This window comes from Pipistrellus hanaki, assembly GCF_964339955.1.
Source record: "Pipistrellus hanaki genome assembly, chromosome: 10".
Classification (NCBI taxonomy): domain Eukaryota; kingdom Metazoa; phylum Chordata; class Mammalia; order Chiroptera; family Vespertilionidae; genus Pipistrellus; species Pipistrellus hanaki.
Genome location: NC_140512.1, coordinates 1,246,315 through 1,262,166, shown reverse-complemented (window position 1 = coordinate 1,262,166; position 15,852 = coordinate 1,246,315). Strand labels below are relative to the sequence as shown.

Here is a 15,852-nt window from a genome sequence, read left to right as displayed (position 1 = left end):
GACAGCATTCAGGGCAGCTCCCCACAATCCTGTCACAGAGCAAGCCCTTCCGCGGTCCGGCTGCTGGCCCCCGTGCCCTGGGCAGATGGGCTGGGCTCGCTCAGGGCCGGGCCTGCCCAGCCCTGTCTGGCTGTGCCCCGGGGCGGTGGCCGCGCCGAGATGAAGGAGCAGACAGCGTGACTCTGATTGGCTTCGGGCGGCGGACACCGGCTACATAAATGGCAATCGCATAATCACATCCTCTGTGTTGTCAGCTGCGCGGGGAGCGGGCGGGCGGGCAGGCGGACCGAGAGCGGCCCCGTGAGTACCCTCTGCCTCCGGGAGGGGCGGGCGGGGAGCGCCTGGGCTGGACCGGGTGCGGGGACAGGAGGGTCCGCCTGTTGCTTCTGGTTGGGCTGGCGGGCAGGCCCCGGAATGTGCAGGTGGGGCTGCTCGGAGCTTCCTGCCGACACAGGTACCCCCGAAGGCTGCCAGCAGCAAGGTCGGGGCAGAGCTGGGAGCCTTGGTGACACCAGAGTGAGAGGCCATTGTGCCCAGCCGGTCCCTCCGGCATCTGGACGCGGGGCTGGGGCCGGGGCTGGGGCCAGGGCTGGGACCAGGCTGGGGCTGGGGCCGGGGCTGGGGCTGGGGCTGGGACCGGGGCTGGGGCCAGGCTGGGGCTGGGGCCTGGGCTGGGCCGGGGCTGGGACCAGGCTGGGGCCGGGGCTGGGACTGGGACTGGGACCAGGGCTGGGGCCAGGCTGGGGCTGGGGCCTGGGCTGGGCCGGGGCTGGGACCAGGCTGGGGCCGGGGCTGGGACTGGGACTGGGACCAGGGCTGGGGCCGGGGTGGGGCTGGGACCAGGGCTGGGGCCGGGGTGGGGCCGGCAGACCAGTTTTCAGGGTGCAGCTGGGTGCCCAGCCCGCTGCCTGGGGTGGGGGGGCCCGGGAGGCCACCCACGGGTGCTTGTAAAACGGGTCTGATGTTTGCCGAGGGCCTGGCCACGTGGGCGCTGCTTTATGAATGAGCAGGTGACTGCGGGGGCGGGGGGGGCAGGGGGCTGCTGAGCAGCCTCCCGCCGTGTCCCTCTGCTCCGCCTCCGGGGGGGTCCACGAAGCCCTGTCTCCCAGAAGGCCTGGAGCGGCCCTCCCCGGGCTCCTCCTCCAGCGGCAGTCTGCCTCGGGGCCAGGCCCACGGGCAGGGCTGGGCAGCGTGGGGGCCGCCCTCCGGGGCCCGAGGGCCAGAGAGCGGCTCTGTCTGGGTCAGCCCTGAGTCCCACAGGGAAGGGACGTCCGGGTTCGAGAGGACGAGGACGTGGCGAAGTGGGGGTGTCCCCAGGCGCTGGAGAAAGCTGAAATCCTGCAGCCCCCCCTCCCCCCCGCCTCTGGGGTGGGATAGCTGACACCAGCGGCCCTCCCCTCCCTCCGACCACCGGGTCCCCGCTCCCCCCGCACCCCCCTCAGGACAGCCCCCAGGAAACTCCATGTGAGTGGGGGGGTCTGGGGAGAGGAGACCCCTGACCGGGTTCGAGGTGCCTGAGGGCACGATGGAGGCAGTGCTCAGGGCGGGAGGCAGCGGGAGGGCCCGGCCTGGGAGAAGGGCTCACCCTCACAGCCCACAGCTCCCCGAGGGCCTCAGTGGGGGGGTCCCAGGCTGACGGGGGCTCACACCCCACAGCTCCCCGTGGGCCTGAGAGGGGCAGGGGGGCGGGGGCATGCGGGGGCACATGGGGGCACTCCATCCCCGAGGGCGGCCCCGGGATCACCGGGCGCAAAGAGGGGCGGTCACACTCCGCGTGCTGGCGGTTTCCATGGGAACGAGCTGCAATAGCAAACACGCCAAAGGATGCAATTTGTTCGAATTACCCTAAATCAGACGTGTGCACCGTCATTGCGGCGGCGATGTGCATGTGTCAGGCGGGGGTGGGAGTGTGCTCAGCGCCCTGATGGTGGGGGGCCGTGTCCTCCCGGTTCCCCGGCCGATGCCCCACCGCGGAGCCCCGGCCAGGCCTCGGCTGCGTATTTGTGGTGACGGGCCATGAGGTGAGGAGAGCCGTGGAGAGGCCCGCATGCCCACCGGCCTCCCACAGGGGCCGTGGCCGCAGCCTCCGACGAGGCTGTGAGTTTGTGGGGCCGAAGGAGAGACAGCGGCCAGAGGCTCCATCCTCTCCCGGGCCGGACAGCCTAAGAGGCTCAGCCTGGGCTCTGGGCCGGACACGCACGGCTCTGTCCAGGCAGCTGGGAGGGCAGGAGCCGCCTGTAGGCTGCTGGGCACAGGAGGCGCCTGGGCTCCTACCCTGCCCTGCAGGAGCCACTGCGCAGGCGTGGGAGCGGACACGGGCGTGGGTGTGGGCGTGGGCGTGGGCGTGGGTGTGGGCGTGGTTCAGGCGTGGGCACGGGTGCAGGTGTGCAGCAGGCGTGGGTGTGGGCGTGGGTGTGGGCCTGGGCGCAGGTGTGGGGCGGGCGTGGGCATGGGCGTGGGTGCGGGCATGGGCACGGGCGCAGGTGTGCGGCAGGCGTGGGTGTGGGCGTGGGTGTGGGCCTGGGCGCAGGTGTGTGGCAGGCGTGGGTGTGGGCACGGGCACAGGTGTGGGGCAGGCCTGGGCCTGTGCAGGGTCCCCGTTGCCCAGCAGCAGACGCACACGGAGTGCGGGGAGCGGAGAGAGGACGGACGGAGGCCGGGAGGTGGGAGCCGGGGGCAGCTCCCGGGGTGCCTGGTCTCGCTGGCTGGCACAGGCTGGGGAGGCCCGGGGGCAGGGCCCGCCTGGACGCCTCCACAGGGCACTGCCCATGCCCGGCCCCGCCGTCCGTGTGCGGAGCAGGGTCCCGACCAGCGAGGGAGGCGCCGGACTGCCTGCGGCTCCGGAGAAACTGGTTTTTGGAGTTTCTGGCCTGAGGTGTTCCCGGGTTTGCCGCCTGGCTCTGGCCGGACCGGCCGGCCGTGCCATCTGGCCGCGCTCCAGCGCCTCCGGGCTCCCGGCAGCGGGCAGAGCGGCGGGCGAGGCCCTGACCTCCCGGGTCTGAGTGCTCCGTCTCCGAGCCTCGGCCTCACGTCTGATGGGCCGCAGGGCGAGAGGGAACCTCCTGAGCAAGATCATGGAGACTGAACGAGAGAGCAGGCGGGAGCCTGGCCCCGGGCTGCCTCCTGCACGCCCCCTACTGGGCATTGAGCCCACAACCCAGGCACCGGCCTGGCCAGGAATCGACCCTGACCTCCTGAGCCAGGCTGGCCAGGCTGTGGCTCATCCCTTACGTGTCCTGGTCCTGTGCTGCCACTCGTGTCGGCGGCGCCGGGCTGGCACGGAGCCCGTCACGGTGTGACGAGACGCCGGGCGGGGAGACAGCGCCGGGCCGAGCCCGCGCCAGCCGGCTTGTGCCCGGCAGTGTGGGCAGGGGCTGCCCATGGAACGCCATGGAGCTCAGCGGCCAGTGACGCCGTCTGGTCATGTCCACAGACACGGTTTCACAGGCCTTGTCACTGCCTACCCTGCCAGCCTGTACCTGCTGGCATGGGCCGGCCATCTCAGAGGCACCCTGTCCGGCCTGCACACCCGCCGGGAGGTCTCTCTGGGGGAAGGGGCCGTGTGTCTGTTTGCTCGGGCCGCTGATCCTCCGAGAACCCGGGCTCCTCTGCCCGGCGCTGCCCTCGGCCACGCAGCAGGGCTGCTGGGAGACAAGGCCCTCTCCCCCCGCTCCTCACCTCCCACGGGAGGAAAAGGGCCTGAGGACTGAGGACCTGAACCCTGACGCGCTCACAGGCCGAGCAAAGTGAGCCGCACAGCAGTGAGGGCGCCTGCAGCCCCAGCCGGCTGTGGTCTCTGCTGGAGCTGCAGCCCCAGCCGGGCTCGGAGGGCACTCCGGGGGCAGGGCTGGGGGGCACTCCGGGGGCAGGGCTGGGGGGCACTCCGGGGGCAGGGCTGGGGGCACTCCGGGGGCAGGGCTGGGGGGCACTCCGGGGGCAGGGCTGGGGGCACTCCGGGGGCAGGGCTGGGGGGCACTCCGGGGGCAGGGCTGGGGGCACTCCGGGGGCAGGGCTGGGGGCACTCCGGGGGCAGGGCTGGGGCGGAGGGGCACTGTGGGGGCAGGCCATCTGTCAGAGAAGAACTCCAGACGGCCGGGGAGGTGGGAGCTGTGAACTTATCAGAGCTCGGACAGGTAGCTGTGAGACAGGAGCCAGGCGGCAGGGGTGAGAGACGGGGCAACTGCCTCCTGCATTCCTGCACGTCCACAGGCCTGAGGTAGAGAGAGAGAGAGAGAGAGAGAGAGAGAGAGAGAGAGAGAGAGAGAGAGAGAGAGAGAGAGAGAGAGAGAGAGAAAAGCATCCATGATGAGAGAGAATCATGGATCGGCTGCCCCCTGCATGCTCCCCACTGGGGATGGAGCCCACACCCCAGGCTGTGCCCTGACCGGAGATCGAACCCTGACCTCCAGGTGCCCAGGTTGGTGCTCACCACTGAGCCAGGCCGGCTGGGCCTGAGGTAAATGTTGAAGCCAAAACAGGCTTCACCAAACCCAGAGCCTGGCTCCATCTCAGGACCCTGCTCAGCCGCGCAGACGGCAGTGCGGCCACCTCGCCAGCGCCTGCACAGGGATCAGCGAAGGTGGGGGGCGGGGGCTGAGGGGCCGGAGCGGGGAGTCCGGGAAGACGGGGCCACAGCCCAGAGCTGGTGGCTGTCGGGCGCCTCCCCTTGGGGCCCCCTGGCGGCCAATGAGCTCTCGCCGGCCCGGCCGTGCCGAAGGCCAGAACCGGGGCCTCCTGGACTCGCGCAGCCCAGCCCGGCCGGCGCGGCCAGCACCTCGTGAAGGCGGTGGGCGTGGAGGCCGTGTGTCTGTCCCACGGCGGGGCCGTGGACGGGCGGAGACAGGGAGGGCGTGGCGCTCGGGGTGAGGGGCTGCCCAGCGGGGAGCAGGGAGGCCACACGCCCAGCCCCAGCTCCGGGCATTTCCCGGTCCCCGTGGGAGTGAAGCGCCTGAGCCCGCCGGGGGCTCTGTGGCTCAGCACCAGCCTACGAACCAGGAGGTCAGGGTTCGATTCCCAGTCAGGGCACAGGCCCGGGTCGCTGGCTCGAAGCCTAGTAGGGGGCGTGCAGGAGGCAGCGGATCCATGATTCTCTCTCATCATTGGTGTTTCTCTCTCTCCTTCTCCCTTCCTCTCTGAGATCAATAAGGATATTTTAAAGCCCTAGCCGGTCTGCTCAGTGGATAGAGCGTCAGCTTGGGGACTGAAGGGTCCCGGGTTCAATTCTGGTCAAGAGCATGTACCTTGGCTGCGGGCACATCCCCAGTGGGGAGTGTTCAGGAGGCAGCTGGTGGATGCTTCTCTCTCAACAATGTTTCTAACTATCCCTCTCCCTTCCTCTCTGTAAAAAATCAATAAAATATATTAAAAGAAAAATAATATATTAATAATTTTTAAAAAGCGTGCCTGGCGGGGACCTGGCCCAGGTGGCCCAGCGGTCAGCGGGCGTGGACCGGCCGCTCCGCGTGGAGGTGTCGCTGCCCACTGATCCGGCCCCCTCCTCCCGCTCCCACAGGTTCTCTGAGGCCACACCATGGACGCCAGCGAGTTCCGGCGGCGCGGCCGAGAGATGGTGGACTACATCGCCGACTACATCGAGGGCATCGAGGCGCGCCAGGTGTACCCCGACGTGGAGCCCGGCTACCTGCGCCCCCTGATCCCCGGCTGCGCCCCCCAGGAGCCGGAGGCCTATGAGGACATCATGAGGGACGTGGAGCGGGTCATCATGCCGGGGGTACGTGGGCAGTCAGAGCTGGGGGGGGTCCACCCGGGCCTCGGCCGTCCCGCCGGACAGCGGCCCAGTCACTGCAGTCTGGGCAGGACCCCGGAGCCAGAGGGGGGACAGTCTGAGCCGCACAGCGGCGAGCAAGGGGGCCGGGAGGCAGCCCAGACCGGGCCTGGGGGCCAGGGCCGCCGGCCGCCCTGCGGAGCCGGGGTGTGCGGGCCGGGCTGGTTGGCCGGGGCACACGCCTGCCTCCCTGCCCGGCGAGGTCAGCCACCTGCAGAGTGGTGGTGGTCGGTATGTGTGGAAAGGGGGGTGGACGGTCGGTCCAGGGTGCCCGGAGCCGGGACCGGTGTGGGCTCGCCCGGGCCGGGGCCCCGAGGGGCTGCAGCTCTGGGGCTCTGGCCGCGCTGTCAGCCTCTTCCCGGTGGAGGAGGTCCTGGACAGCGGCGGGCAGGAGCCCCCGTCCTCCCTGCACACGCGCTCAGACTGGACGCCAGGCCCTGAGCCCTGTGGGGGCGGGGTGGGGGCAGCCCGGATCCTCACAGCAGGGCTCAGCGGCCCCCTGACTCCCGGGAGAGTCCCTGACATTTGCGCCCGGAGCCTGGCCCCCCGCCGGCCCCCGCCTGCCGGCTGAGCAAACACCAGCCCAGCCAGCCTGCAGGCCGCTCTCCGTGAACGTCAGGCCAGACGCCAGCGCCTCCCTCCCTCCCAGGGCGCCAGGCCGGGTCCGAGGCCTCGGGGCCCGGGGCGGGGGCAGGACAGGCCGCTGGGCCGTCTCCTGGACTCCGCCGGAGAGCTACCCCCCCGTGTGGGGCAGATGGCCGTGCCCGCACCCCCCTCCACAGAGGGCGCTCTAGAGGCGGGCGTGCCGGCACAGGAGCACGTTAAAGAAGCTAAACCGGCCGCACCGCATCTCCCCGCCCCCCTCCTCCCCGGGCCCGGGTCTGCCTCCTCAGCACCTCACATGTCCCGCCCGGACCCGCGGGGCGGGGTCCGAGGGCGCAGGCCGGAGGGAGGGGACTGAGCCGGCCAGCAGCAGGCCTTGTCAAATGTATTTTGTTATCATCACTGCATTTTCCTGTTGGAGGATGGAGGGTAGGGAGAGGGGGAGAGAGAAACATCCATGTGAGGGACACGGATGGTCTGCTTCCTGCACACACACAGCGTGACCGGGCTGGGAACAGAGTCTGCAGCCAGGGTACAAGCTGTTGCCCGGGAATCGAACCCGAGACCCTTTTGTCCGAGGGCCAGCGCTCTAACCACTGAGCAGCCGGCCGGGCACTGTCAGGCCTTTGCCGTGTTCCTGCCTGGACCTTCTTTGGAGGGAGCCGGCCGATCTCCCACCCGGTGCTGGCCATGACCCGGCCGTGCCCACAGGGAGCCGGGTCCTCGCTCCGGGGGCTCCTCGTGCGAGTGACCGCCCGCCCGCCCGCCCGCCCGCCCGCAGGTGACCCACTGGCACAGCCCCCGCTTCTTCGCCTACTTCCCCACGGCCAGCTCCTACCCGGCCATGCTCGCCGACATGCTGTGCGGGGCCATCGGCTGCATCGGCTTCTCCTGGGTGAGTGCTGCCGGGGGAGGCCGGTGGGGGTAGTGGAGGGGGCGGTGCCCTGAGGGCACGGTGGGGTCGCCCTGCAGAGGGCCCTCATGGGGAGAGGACCGGGAGCCGGGGAGACAGACCTTCCTGGGAGCGTGAGTTCCCGCCCAGCCCTCCGCACGCCGGCTCCCTCTCCGGCCACGCAGCTCAGCGTGACCAGCCTTTCTAGAGCCTTCCACAGGAGACGGTGCTGACGGCGAGCCCGCGGTGCCCGCGCCCTGCGGCAGGGTCACTGCCCGGCGCTGCGTCCGCCCCGGCCACTCTGCCTCGCGTCTGGGCAAAGGGCTCCGCTCCGTGGGCCTGGGCTGGGACAGTTCGTAAATGTGTTTTCATTTTTTATTATTTTTTATTATTTTTAAAAAGTGTATTTTATTGATTTTTTACAGGGAGGAAGAGAGGGGGATAGAGAGTTAGAAACATCGATGAGAGAGAAACATCGATCAGCTGCCTCTTGCACACCCTCTACTGGGGATGTGCCCGAAACCAAGGTACATGCCCTTGATCGGAATCAAACCCGGGACCTTCCAGTCCACAGGCTGACGCTCTATCCACTGAGCCAAACTGGTTGCGACTAAATGTGTTTTTATTGATCTCAGAGAGGAAGGGAGAGAGAGAGAGACAGAAACATCAGTGATGAGAGAGAACCATGGACGGACTGCCTCCTGCACGCCCCCCCCTGGGGATCGAGCCTGCACCTCGGGCACGTGCCCTGACCGGGAATCGAACCCTGACCTGCTGGTTCCTAGGCCAACACTCAATCGCTGAGCCACCCGGCCGGGCCAGGGTTAGACGGTGTTACCCGGGTTCCCTGGCGATGACACCCTGCTGCCGGGCTCGGCGTTCTGCGAGGAGCGCGCTGTGCACAGGCCAGCCCGGAGGACTGAGCAGAGGGGGGGGCGGCATCGCCAGGAACCACGTCTGCGGTGGCCACCCTCGCGCCCAGACACACGGCCTCGGGCAGACCTGGCGCTGGGCTGGGGAGCGGTCCTCCGGCCCCTGTGCGGACTCGGGTCCCGGGGGCAGGGCCGTCTCTGTCCCTGCTTCTCCCGGAGCTCCACCCCGGGAGGCACCCGCTCCCCGACCGCCCCGGGGTGGGCCTTCGGCAATGGGTGAACCCAGCTTCGCGGGCAGAACCGAGCCCCACGGGAGCAGCCGTCATGCCCTCGGCCCTCTGTGGGGAGCGGGCGGGCGCTGAGGGTGCGTCCCCTGCAGGCGGCGAGCCCGGCGTGCACGGAGCTGGAGACGGTGATGCTGGACTGGCTGGGGAAGATGCTGCAGCTGCCCGCCGCCTTCCTGGCCGAGAACGGGGGCGCCGGCGGGGGCGTCATCCAGGTGAGGCGCCCACGGCGGGCGTGGCCACGGCGAGAGCCGGGCTCCGGGCCCCGCTGCCCACCCAGACGTCCCTCTCCCCATCCCTGCTGCCCACCCAGAGTCCCCACTGCCCACCCAGACGCCCCCCTCCCCATCTCTGCTGCCCACCCAGAGTCCCCGCTGCCCACCCAGACGGCCTCTCACTCCCCGTCCCCCCTCCCCGTCCCCCTGCCCACCCAGGCGTCCTCACTCCGCTGCACGGCGCTGTGGGCCGGGGTCCAGCTCGTGCCCGGAGAGTGGTCCCTGGACGTCTCTCATTTCTGGAAGGTTCCCCTCCTGGGCCACTCCCCTCCCCCGTCTCAGAGCCGCTGAGCTCCCTCTCCCGCCCCTCCTCCCTCACGTGCCTCGGACGGACGCAGATGGCTCTCCGCTCCGGCCCGGTGAGGCGGCGGCGGCAGATGATCCCGCTAATCCCGGTGCCCAGCGCCTTACGTAATCCCCTCAGCCAGATCCGTCCCCCAGGGCGCCCAGGCCGGTCCCGATGGAGACCGGCACCTTTGGAGGCCCACTCCCCGGGCTCGTCCTGTGGGGGCGGGGCCCTCCGGGCGGCGGGGCCTGGGAGTTGGCCTCCTCAGGGCCCTCTGGCCGTGACCGCAGGGCCCCACGTGCGTGGCTCAGGGCTGTGCCGTGGCTGTGGGACTCCTCCAGGCCCGGCCCGCGTGGCAGCTCAGGCCCACCCCCTGTCCTCCATCAACTTTTTAAAATGAATTTTTATTGATGTCAGAGAGGAAGGGAGAGGGAGAGAAACGTCCATGATGAGAGGGAATCATGGATGGGCCGCCTCCTGCACGCCCCCCATGGTGCTCAGCCGCTGAGCGGCCGCCAGGCGGCCCTCCCTCCGCCTCCGGCTCCCAGCGGCGCCAGGGGCGGGCCCAGGCGGCGAGCACCTTCCCAGCCTGGCGCGCGCCTCCGGGGCAGCAGGCCGTTCGCACGGCAGAGCGTCGGACGGGGCGGCGTCTGGCGGTCAGGGGGCCAGACGGTGGCCGTGGCTTCCCGCCGCGCCCACGGGCCTGTGTGCACCGAACCGCCTCGGCCGGGCGGGGCCCTGGCGTGGCGGCCCTCCCCTGTCCGGAGTGAGCGCAGCCCGGCGTCCAGGCGCAGTCACGCTCCTCCGGGCCCGGACTCGGCTCCCCCGGACCCCCGGGCCTGGGCTCGCTGGGCCCGGCAGGTCTGAATCCGTGGCAGGAGGCGCCGCCCTCCTGGCGGACAGGGCTGGTCGGTGTCGTCTGCAAGGCCCCGGAGCCCCGGCCGCCCGCCCTCCCGGCCCCCTCCCAGCCGTAATGACAGCCTGGGCCCAGCACCGCGACGCCCGTGACACTGTCAGCCCAGCCTCTGCGCCCCAGAGCCGGGCTGTGCGCGTTCCCTAATGCGTCTGAGAGCTCTGGGGGGGCCAGCCCTTACCGTGGGGGGACCCCGAGCTGGGGCGGGCGGCCATGGCAGCCTGTGTCCCTGAGCCTCGCGGGACTCATCGAGCTCCTGCGCAGGGCGGCCCCCCTCCCGGGGAGCGCCAGCTTCCAGTACCGCCCCCCCCCTCCCCCCCCCGCAGCCCGCTGACCCCGGGCCCGGTGCTGGGGTGTGGCTGGCGGGGGTGTCATGGCTTTTCTAAAATAACTCTTTGGTAAATTTTTTTATTGATTTTCAAGAGGAGGAGAGAGAGAGGGAGAGAGAGAAACATGCACGATGAGAGCGAATCACGGACCAGCTGCCTCCTGCGCGCCCCCCATGGGGACGGAGCCCACAGCCCGGGCTGTGCCGGACCCTGGCCTCCCGGCTCTCAGGCCGGAGTGAGCCCCGGGGACGGAGGAGCGCCCCCTAGGCCGGGCCGGCTCCTCTGCCGCGCTCTAAGTGGCCCCTCTCCGCCTCTGACCCAGGGGAGCGCCAGCGAGGCCACGCTGATGGCGCTGCTGGCCGCACGGAGCCGGGCCACCCGCCGCCTGCAGGCCGCCCGCCCGGGGCTCACCGCGGCCGCCGTCATGGAGAAGCTGGTGGCCTACGCCTCCGACCAGGTGAGGAGCCGCCGCCAGGGTCCGTGTGTCCCCTCACTTCGGGTCCGGTCCGAACCGGACAGGACTGGGCGCCTCCCGGGACGGGCACTGCAGACGGCCCCGGGCCGGACACACCGCGCTGAGGAGCCGCAGGGGCTGGGGGCGCCGCCCGCCCCCGGAAAGGAGCCCGTGAGCCTCGGCGCCCGGCTCCGGCCGCCCGCCCGGCGCCCTCGGCAGCCCCGGCCCTGCACACGGACTCAGACGTGGACTCAGAGCCCCGCTCCTCCCCACGCACTGTGGTTTCACTGTTAGTCTTCAAACGCACTTTCGTTGGTTTCAGAGAGGAAGGGAGAGGGGGGAGAGAGAGGAGCATCCGTGGGGAGGGAGAGTCGTGGGCCGGCTGCCCCTGGCACGCTCCCCGCTGGGCAGCACGTGCCCTGGCCTGGACCCGCCAGGACCTCCTGGCTCAGAGGCCGCCGCTCAGCCCGGAGCCGCGGGGCCGGGCCGGCTCCTTGTCTGAGATCCACGCTCTCCGGCACGTGGGTGCCTCCTCGGAGCCTCCCGCCTCCCCAGGGGACCACAGCTGGTGCCCGGCCCTCTCCCCGGGCCAGAGGCCCGAGGACCCAGCCGCGGCCGGAGGCTCTGCACACCAGCCCTCCTCCGCCAGCCAGCCCGGGAAAGGGTTAAAGAAAAAACCCCAAATGCAGAGCAGGCGAGGGAGAGGAGGGAGAGGGCTGGCAGGGAGGCGGGTCGGAAGGTCAGCGGCGGCCCCCCCGCAGGAATGTGGGGCCCCGGCTGAGTGGGTGCCGCTGACAGGCTTATCGCCGTGCCTTTCTGACCCGGCCCGCAGCTGCGGGCGCTCGGCCCCAGCTCATCCATCCGCGTCTCCCGGAATAAACGCGCCGCCCGCGTGTCTGGGCCGGCGGCGGGGCGGCGGCGTGGTCTGGCTCCGGGGAGACTCCGCCCCCTCCTCCCCGGGGAGACACCTGCGGGTGGCACGGCTCCCCAGGGTGGGGCCACCGCCCGTCTCCGGGGGGAGGGGGAGAGGAACGTGCCCGTCCGCGCCCAGCACCCCGAGGCCCGGCGAGTGGCTGCAGGGGCGGTGCAGCCTCTCGCAGGGGGGCTGGCGGAGCCCCCGGAAAAGGGTCTGGGGGTTCTCTGTCCCCCCGGGCACCGTCCCAGGGCCCGGGCGGGAGGGAGGGGGCTCACCAGGCCCCTGAGGACCCGGGGCTCCTGGTTCCGCTGGGACCCCCCGGCCGGCGCCTGGGGAGCAGGGCCGTGCAGGGCGGAGGGTGCAGGGTTGGGGTGCCCTGGGAACCTGCAGGGAGGGCAGCGGATGGGCGGGCCGGAGCAGGCAGGGTGTGCCCTCTGGCGGGCGGGCGGGCGGGCGGGCGGAGGGCAGCCTGGCAGTGGGCGCTCGGGCCGTGGCCTCACTCGCTGCTCTCCCCGCAGGCCCACTGCTCCGTGGAGAGGGCCGCACTGATCGGAGGAGTCACCTTCAGAGCCATCCCTTCGGACGGCAAGTTTGCCATGAGAGCGTCCGTCCTGCAGGAGGCGCTGCAGCGGGACAAGGCGGCCGGGCTGGTTCCTTTCTTTGTAAGTTCAGCCCCGGCCGGGCTGCAGAGGCCCCTGGGATGTTCCCTGGCCGCAGGGCGGCATTCCCAGGGACCGGAGAGGGGCTGGTGCCCAGCCCTGCCCGGGCTGTTTCACCAGGACCTCCAGGGCTGGGCCGGCATCGGAGCCGGCACTGCGGCTCAGCCCGAGACACACCGCCCAGCAGGGGTGGGGGCCGTGACCCCTGTCAGAGCAGCTCCCCAGGCAGGTGTGAGCGGCCACCGCCCGGCTATCTGAGACCAGTGACCAGGGCCCTGTGGCCAGAGGGGCAGGCCCCGGGACCCAGAGGGCCACGCTGAGCCGGAGTCCACACGGCAGCTGGTGGCTATAACCGCACGTGTGACAGCCAGGCCTCTGGCCTCCCGTGGGCTCCCGGGCACCGCCCTCAGTCCCGGCTCCGTGGAGAGCCTGCTGCGCCCTGGGCAGGCTGGCACCCGGGGAGAGGGGGCGCGAGCTGGGCAGTTTCCTGGCTTCTCGGGGTTCGCTCCCACCGGCTGAGGCCAGGCCAGAGCAGACAGCCTCGGGCGGGCATCTGAGCGAGCAGGCAGGCCGGGGCGGGCGGGGGTGGGGGCGAGGGGCTGGGACGTGTCCTCGCGGCAGGACCCGCCGCCGGGGGCTGCCCGCCCGGCGCCAGCCGGCCCCCGCCCCCCGCGCAAATGTGATTAGGCCTCGGCTGAAATCAGGTTAGCGCCGCGCTGAGCCGTAATCAGAGCCCCGAGCGGAACAGGTGCTGGGAGTTAGGGTGGCTGCGGAGAACCAGGGCAGCTGACTCCACACCCAGACCCTCCCAGGGCCCCCGGCCCCCCGCCGCCCCCACTCCCTCCTGGCTGCAGGCGGGGGCTCCTGGCAGGGGCGCTGGGCTCTCCTCCTGGACGGGCAGTGAGAGTCCCCCACAGCCCAGTCCATCCTGTGTCTCCTGACCCCCCCCCCAGCCTCACGGAGGCCTGTGACGCGGAGGCCACACGCCCAGCACTGAGGCTGTGGCCGCCCGGCCCCGTATCACAGGGCCCAGCCTGGGGACATGGCCCCGTCCTGCTCCCCGAGGCCGCCCCGCGAGGAGGAGGCCAGAGACGGGGCTGCCGCTCAGCACGTGGCCCGGAGACAAGCGCACGCTGTGCCCCGTGAGCAGACAGAGGGGTTTAACTGTTTAAAAAGCCAGCACTTTCCATCGGTTTAACACCTGAATAACGTGCGTAAGCTATGACTGCAGGGCGTGCGGAGGGAGCTCGCAGACACGTCCCGCACCGGAGCCCTCACAGCGCTGTGGGACACCCAACACGACCGCGGGGTTCAGGGCCCACTCGGCCCGGTTTCCGGAGAAGGCCGGCCCAAAGTGAAGAGAGGCTAGCAAAGAGTTAATTCGGGAGAATGGGGGCCTCTATGGGGAGGACGGCTCCAGTGCCCTGGCCTGTGACCATCCCTTTCACTGAGGTTCTGAGACAAAGACATCTCTTAGGCGGGAAGTTCCAACAACAGAAAATCAACAAGAATGTACAAGCTGCCTTTACTTATTATTACCAGAGACAATCTTAGGTTTTGGCTATCGGCACAGGCCCTCTGAGGAAGGCGGTGGAATGGAGGCCCCGCCCCAGGGGCTCCGAACTGAGGGACCGGCTCTGAGCAGCACCCAGACGGCCCGGCACCGGGTCCCGGGGGCCATGGCTCACGTCCGCTCGGGATGCGGGGCCTCGGGGAGGGCCCCCCAGTGCGGGGTGTGGGTCAGGGGTCCCCGAGGACGCAGACGGGGAGCAGTGGCCATGGCTGTGCAGGGTGCCAGGCGGGGAGGTGCCGGGGAGAGGGTGCCCAGTGCGGGCAGCAGCCCAGGAGACCCCGTGGGGAGGCAGAGGCCAGGACAGGGCCGGTGGGCTGTGAGAACACCCCAGCCTGCGAGCTCCCCACCCGCACCCCACCCCTGCCCCGTGCCCCAGAGCCAGCCTTCCGTCTGCCCGGTGTCTGGTGTGAATGCTGCGTGTCCGTCACGCTGCTCCTGGCCCACGCCTGTGGTCTGTGGGCATCAGGGGGGCCTGCTGACCTGTGACGGGAGGACACCCCCCAGAGCCAGGAAGGGACCTGCGTGCAGCCCTCAGTGCCAACCTCCGGGGCCTCGCCCAGCTGTGCAGACAGCAAGGGCTGTGTGTGGTGTGTGCTTCTCTGTGTCTGTGTGTGGGTCTGTGTCTACGTGTCTGTGTGTCTCTGTGTGTGTCTCTCTGTGTCCGTGTGTGTTTGTCTGTGTGTGTCCATGTGTGTCTGTCTGTCATCCATGTGTCTGTGTCCATGTGTATCTGTGTGTCCATGTGTGTCCGTCTCTGTGTGTCCATGTGTGCATACGTGTGTGTCCATGTGTCCCTATGTGTGTGTGTCCGTGTATCCATGTGTGTGTGTGTGTGTGTGTGTGTGTGTGTGTACCAGCCTCCACCCCACGGCCACGGAGCAGCTCGCATTAGTCACTCCTCAGCCTGCTCCCCGTGCCTTCTGGCAGGAAGCCCGGCCATGGCTCCTGCTCACGTCCCCTCCCCGCCCCCTGCACAGCCCTGTGCTCCCACGTGGCCCGCAGCCCGGCCTGGACGTCGGTGTCACGGCTGGCTGTCCACGCCGAGGGCTGCTGACTGGCCTCTCCGGCCCAAATAACACTGAGCCTTTACAGTGGGGAGGGGGACTCACAGACTGGGCCCACTTCGGAGAGGCTCGCCCGGGCCCAGGTCCCCGAGGCCAGCCCACCCGGCGCCCGGGCCCACAGGGCCTCCTCCTGCCCATGGGGCCACGCCGCCGGCTCCAGCCCCAGGTGTGCGGCCCCGAGCCCAGGCCTGTCGGCCCCTGGGCTTCGTGTGCCGCCTCCGCTCCGAGGGGCCCTGGGCGTCCAGCCGGGTGGTCACAGGCCTCCCCTGCCTCAGGGTCTGACCTGGCTTTCCCATCTCCCTCAGCGAAGGCCACCGTTCACACACACACACACACACACACACACCCGCAGGCATACACACAGATACACACACAAATGCACCCTTAAACACACACACATATATCCTCTCTCTCTCACACACACACACAGAAACACAGACACACATGCAGACATACACAGACACACACACATGCCCCCTTAGACACACAGAAACAGACACACATGCACCCTTAGACACACACACACCCTCAGACACACACACACCCAGACACACACACATACACACACCCTCAGACATACACACACACACACACGCACGCACACACACACACAGAAACACAGACACACATGCAGACATACACACACACACATGCCCCCTTAGACACACACACATATACCCTCTCTCTCTCACACACACACACACACACACAGAAACACAGACACACATGCAGACATACACACACACACATGCCCCCTTAGACACACACACATATACCCTCTCTCTCTCACACACACACACACACACACAGAAACACAGACACACATGCAGACATACACAGACACACATACATGCCCCCTTAGACACACACACATATACCCTCTCTCTCACACACACACACAGACACACACATGCAGGCAGACAGACACACACACAAATGCACCCTTA

At 69.5% G+C, this 15,852-nt stretch overlaps 1 protein-coding gene across 2 annotated transcripts in view; it reads left to right on the top strand.

Moving 5' to 3' along the window:
• The window catches only part of DDC (dopa decarboxylase), a 30,535-nt gene that overhangs the window by 2,380 nt on the left and 12,303 nt on the right, over positions 1 to 15,852 (top strand). Inside the window, exons 1-6 of one of the 2 annotated variants that reach the window (XM_084896181.1) lie at positions 263 to 300; positions 5,513 to 5,731; positions 7,170 to 7,283; positions 8,532 to 8,651; positions 10,562 to 10,696; positions 12,128 to 12,271. In XM_084896181.1, the coding sequence (XP_084752307.1) occupies positions 5,531 to 5,731; positions 7,170 to 7,283; positions 8,532 to 8,651; positions 10,562 to 10,696; positions 12,128 to 12,271 (714 nt within the window). In that variant the 5' untranslated portion in view covers positions 263 to 300; positions 5,513 to 5,530. Of the gene's footprint in view, positions 1 to 262; positions 301 to 5,512; positions 5,732 to 7,169; positions 7,284 to 8,531; positions 8,652 to 10,561; positions 10,697 to 12,127; positions 12,272 to 15,852 lie in introns of those variants that run through there. The other variant, XM_084896180.1, reaches the window with a different exon arrangement.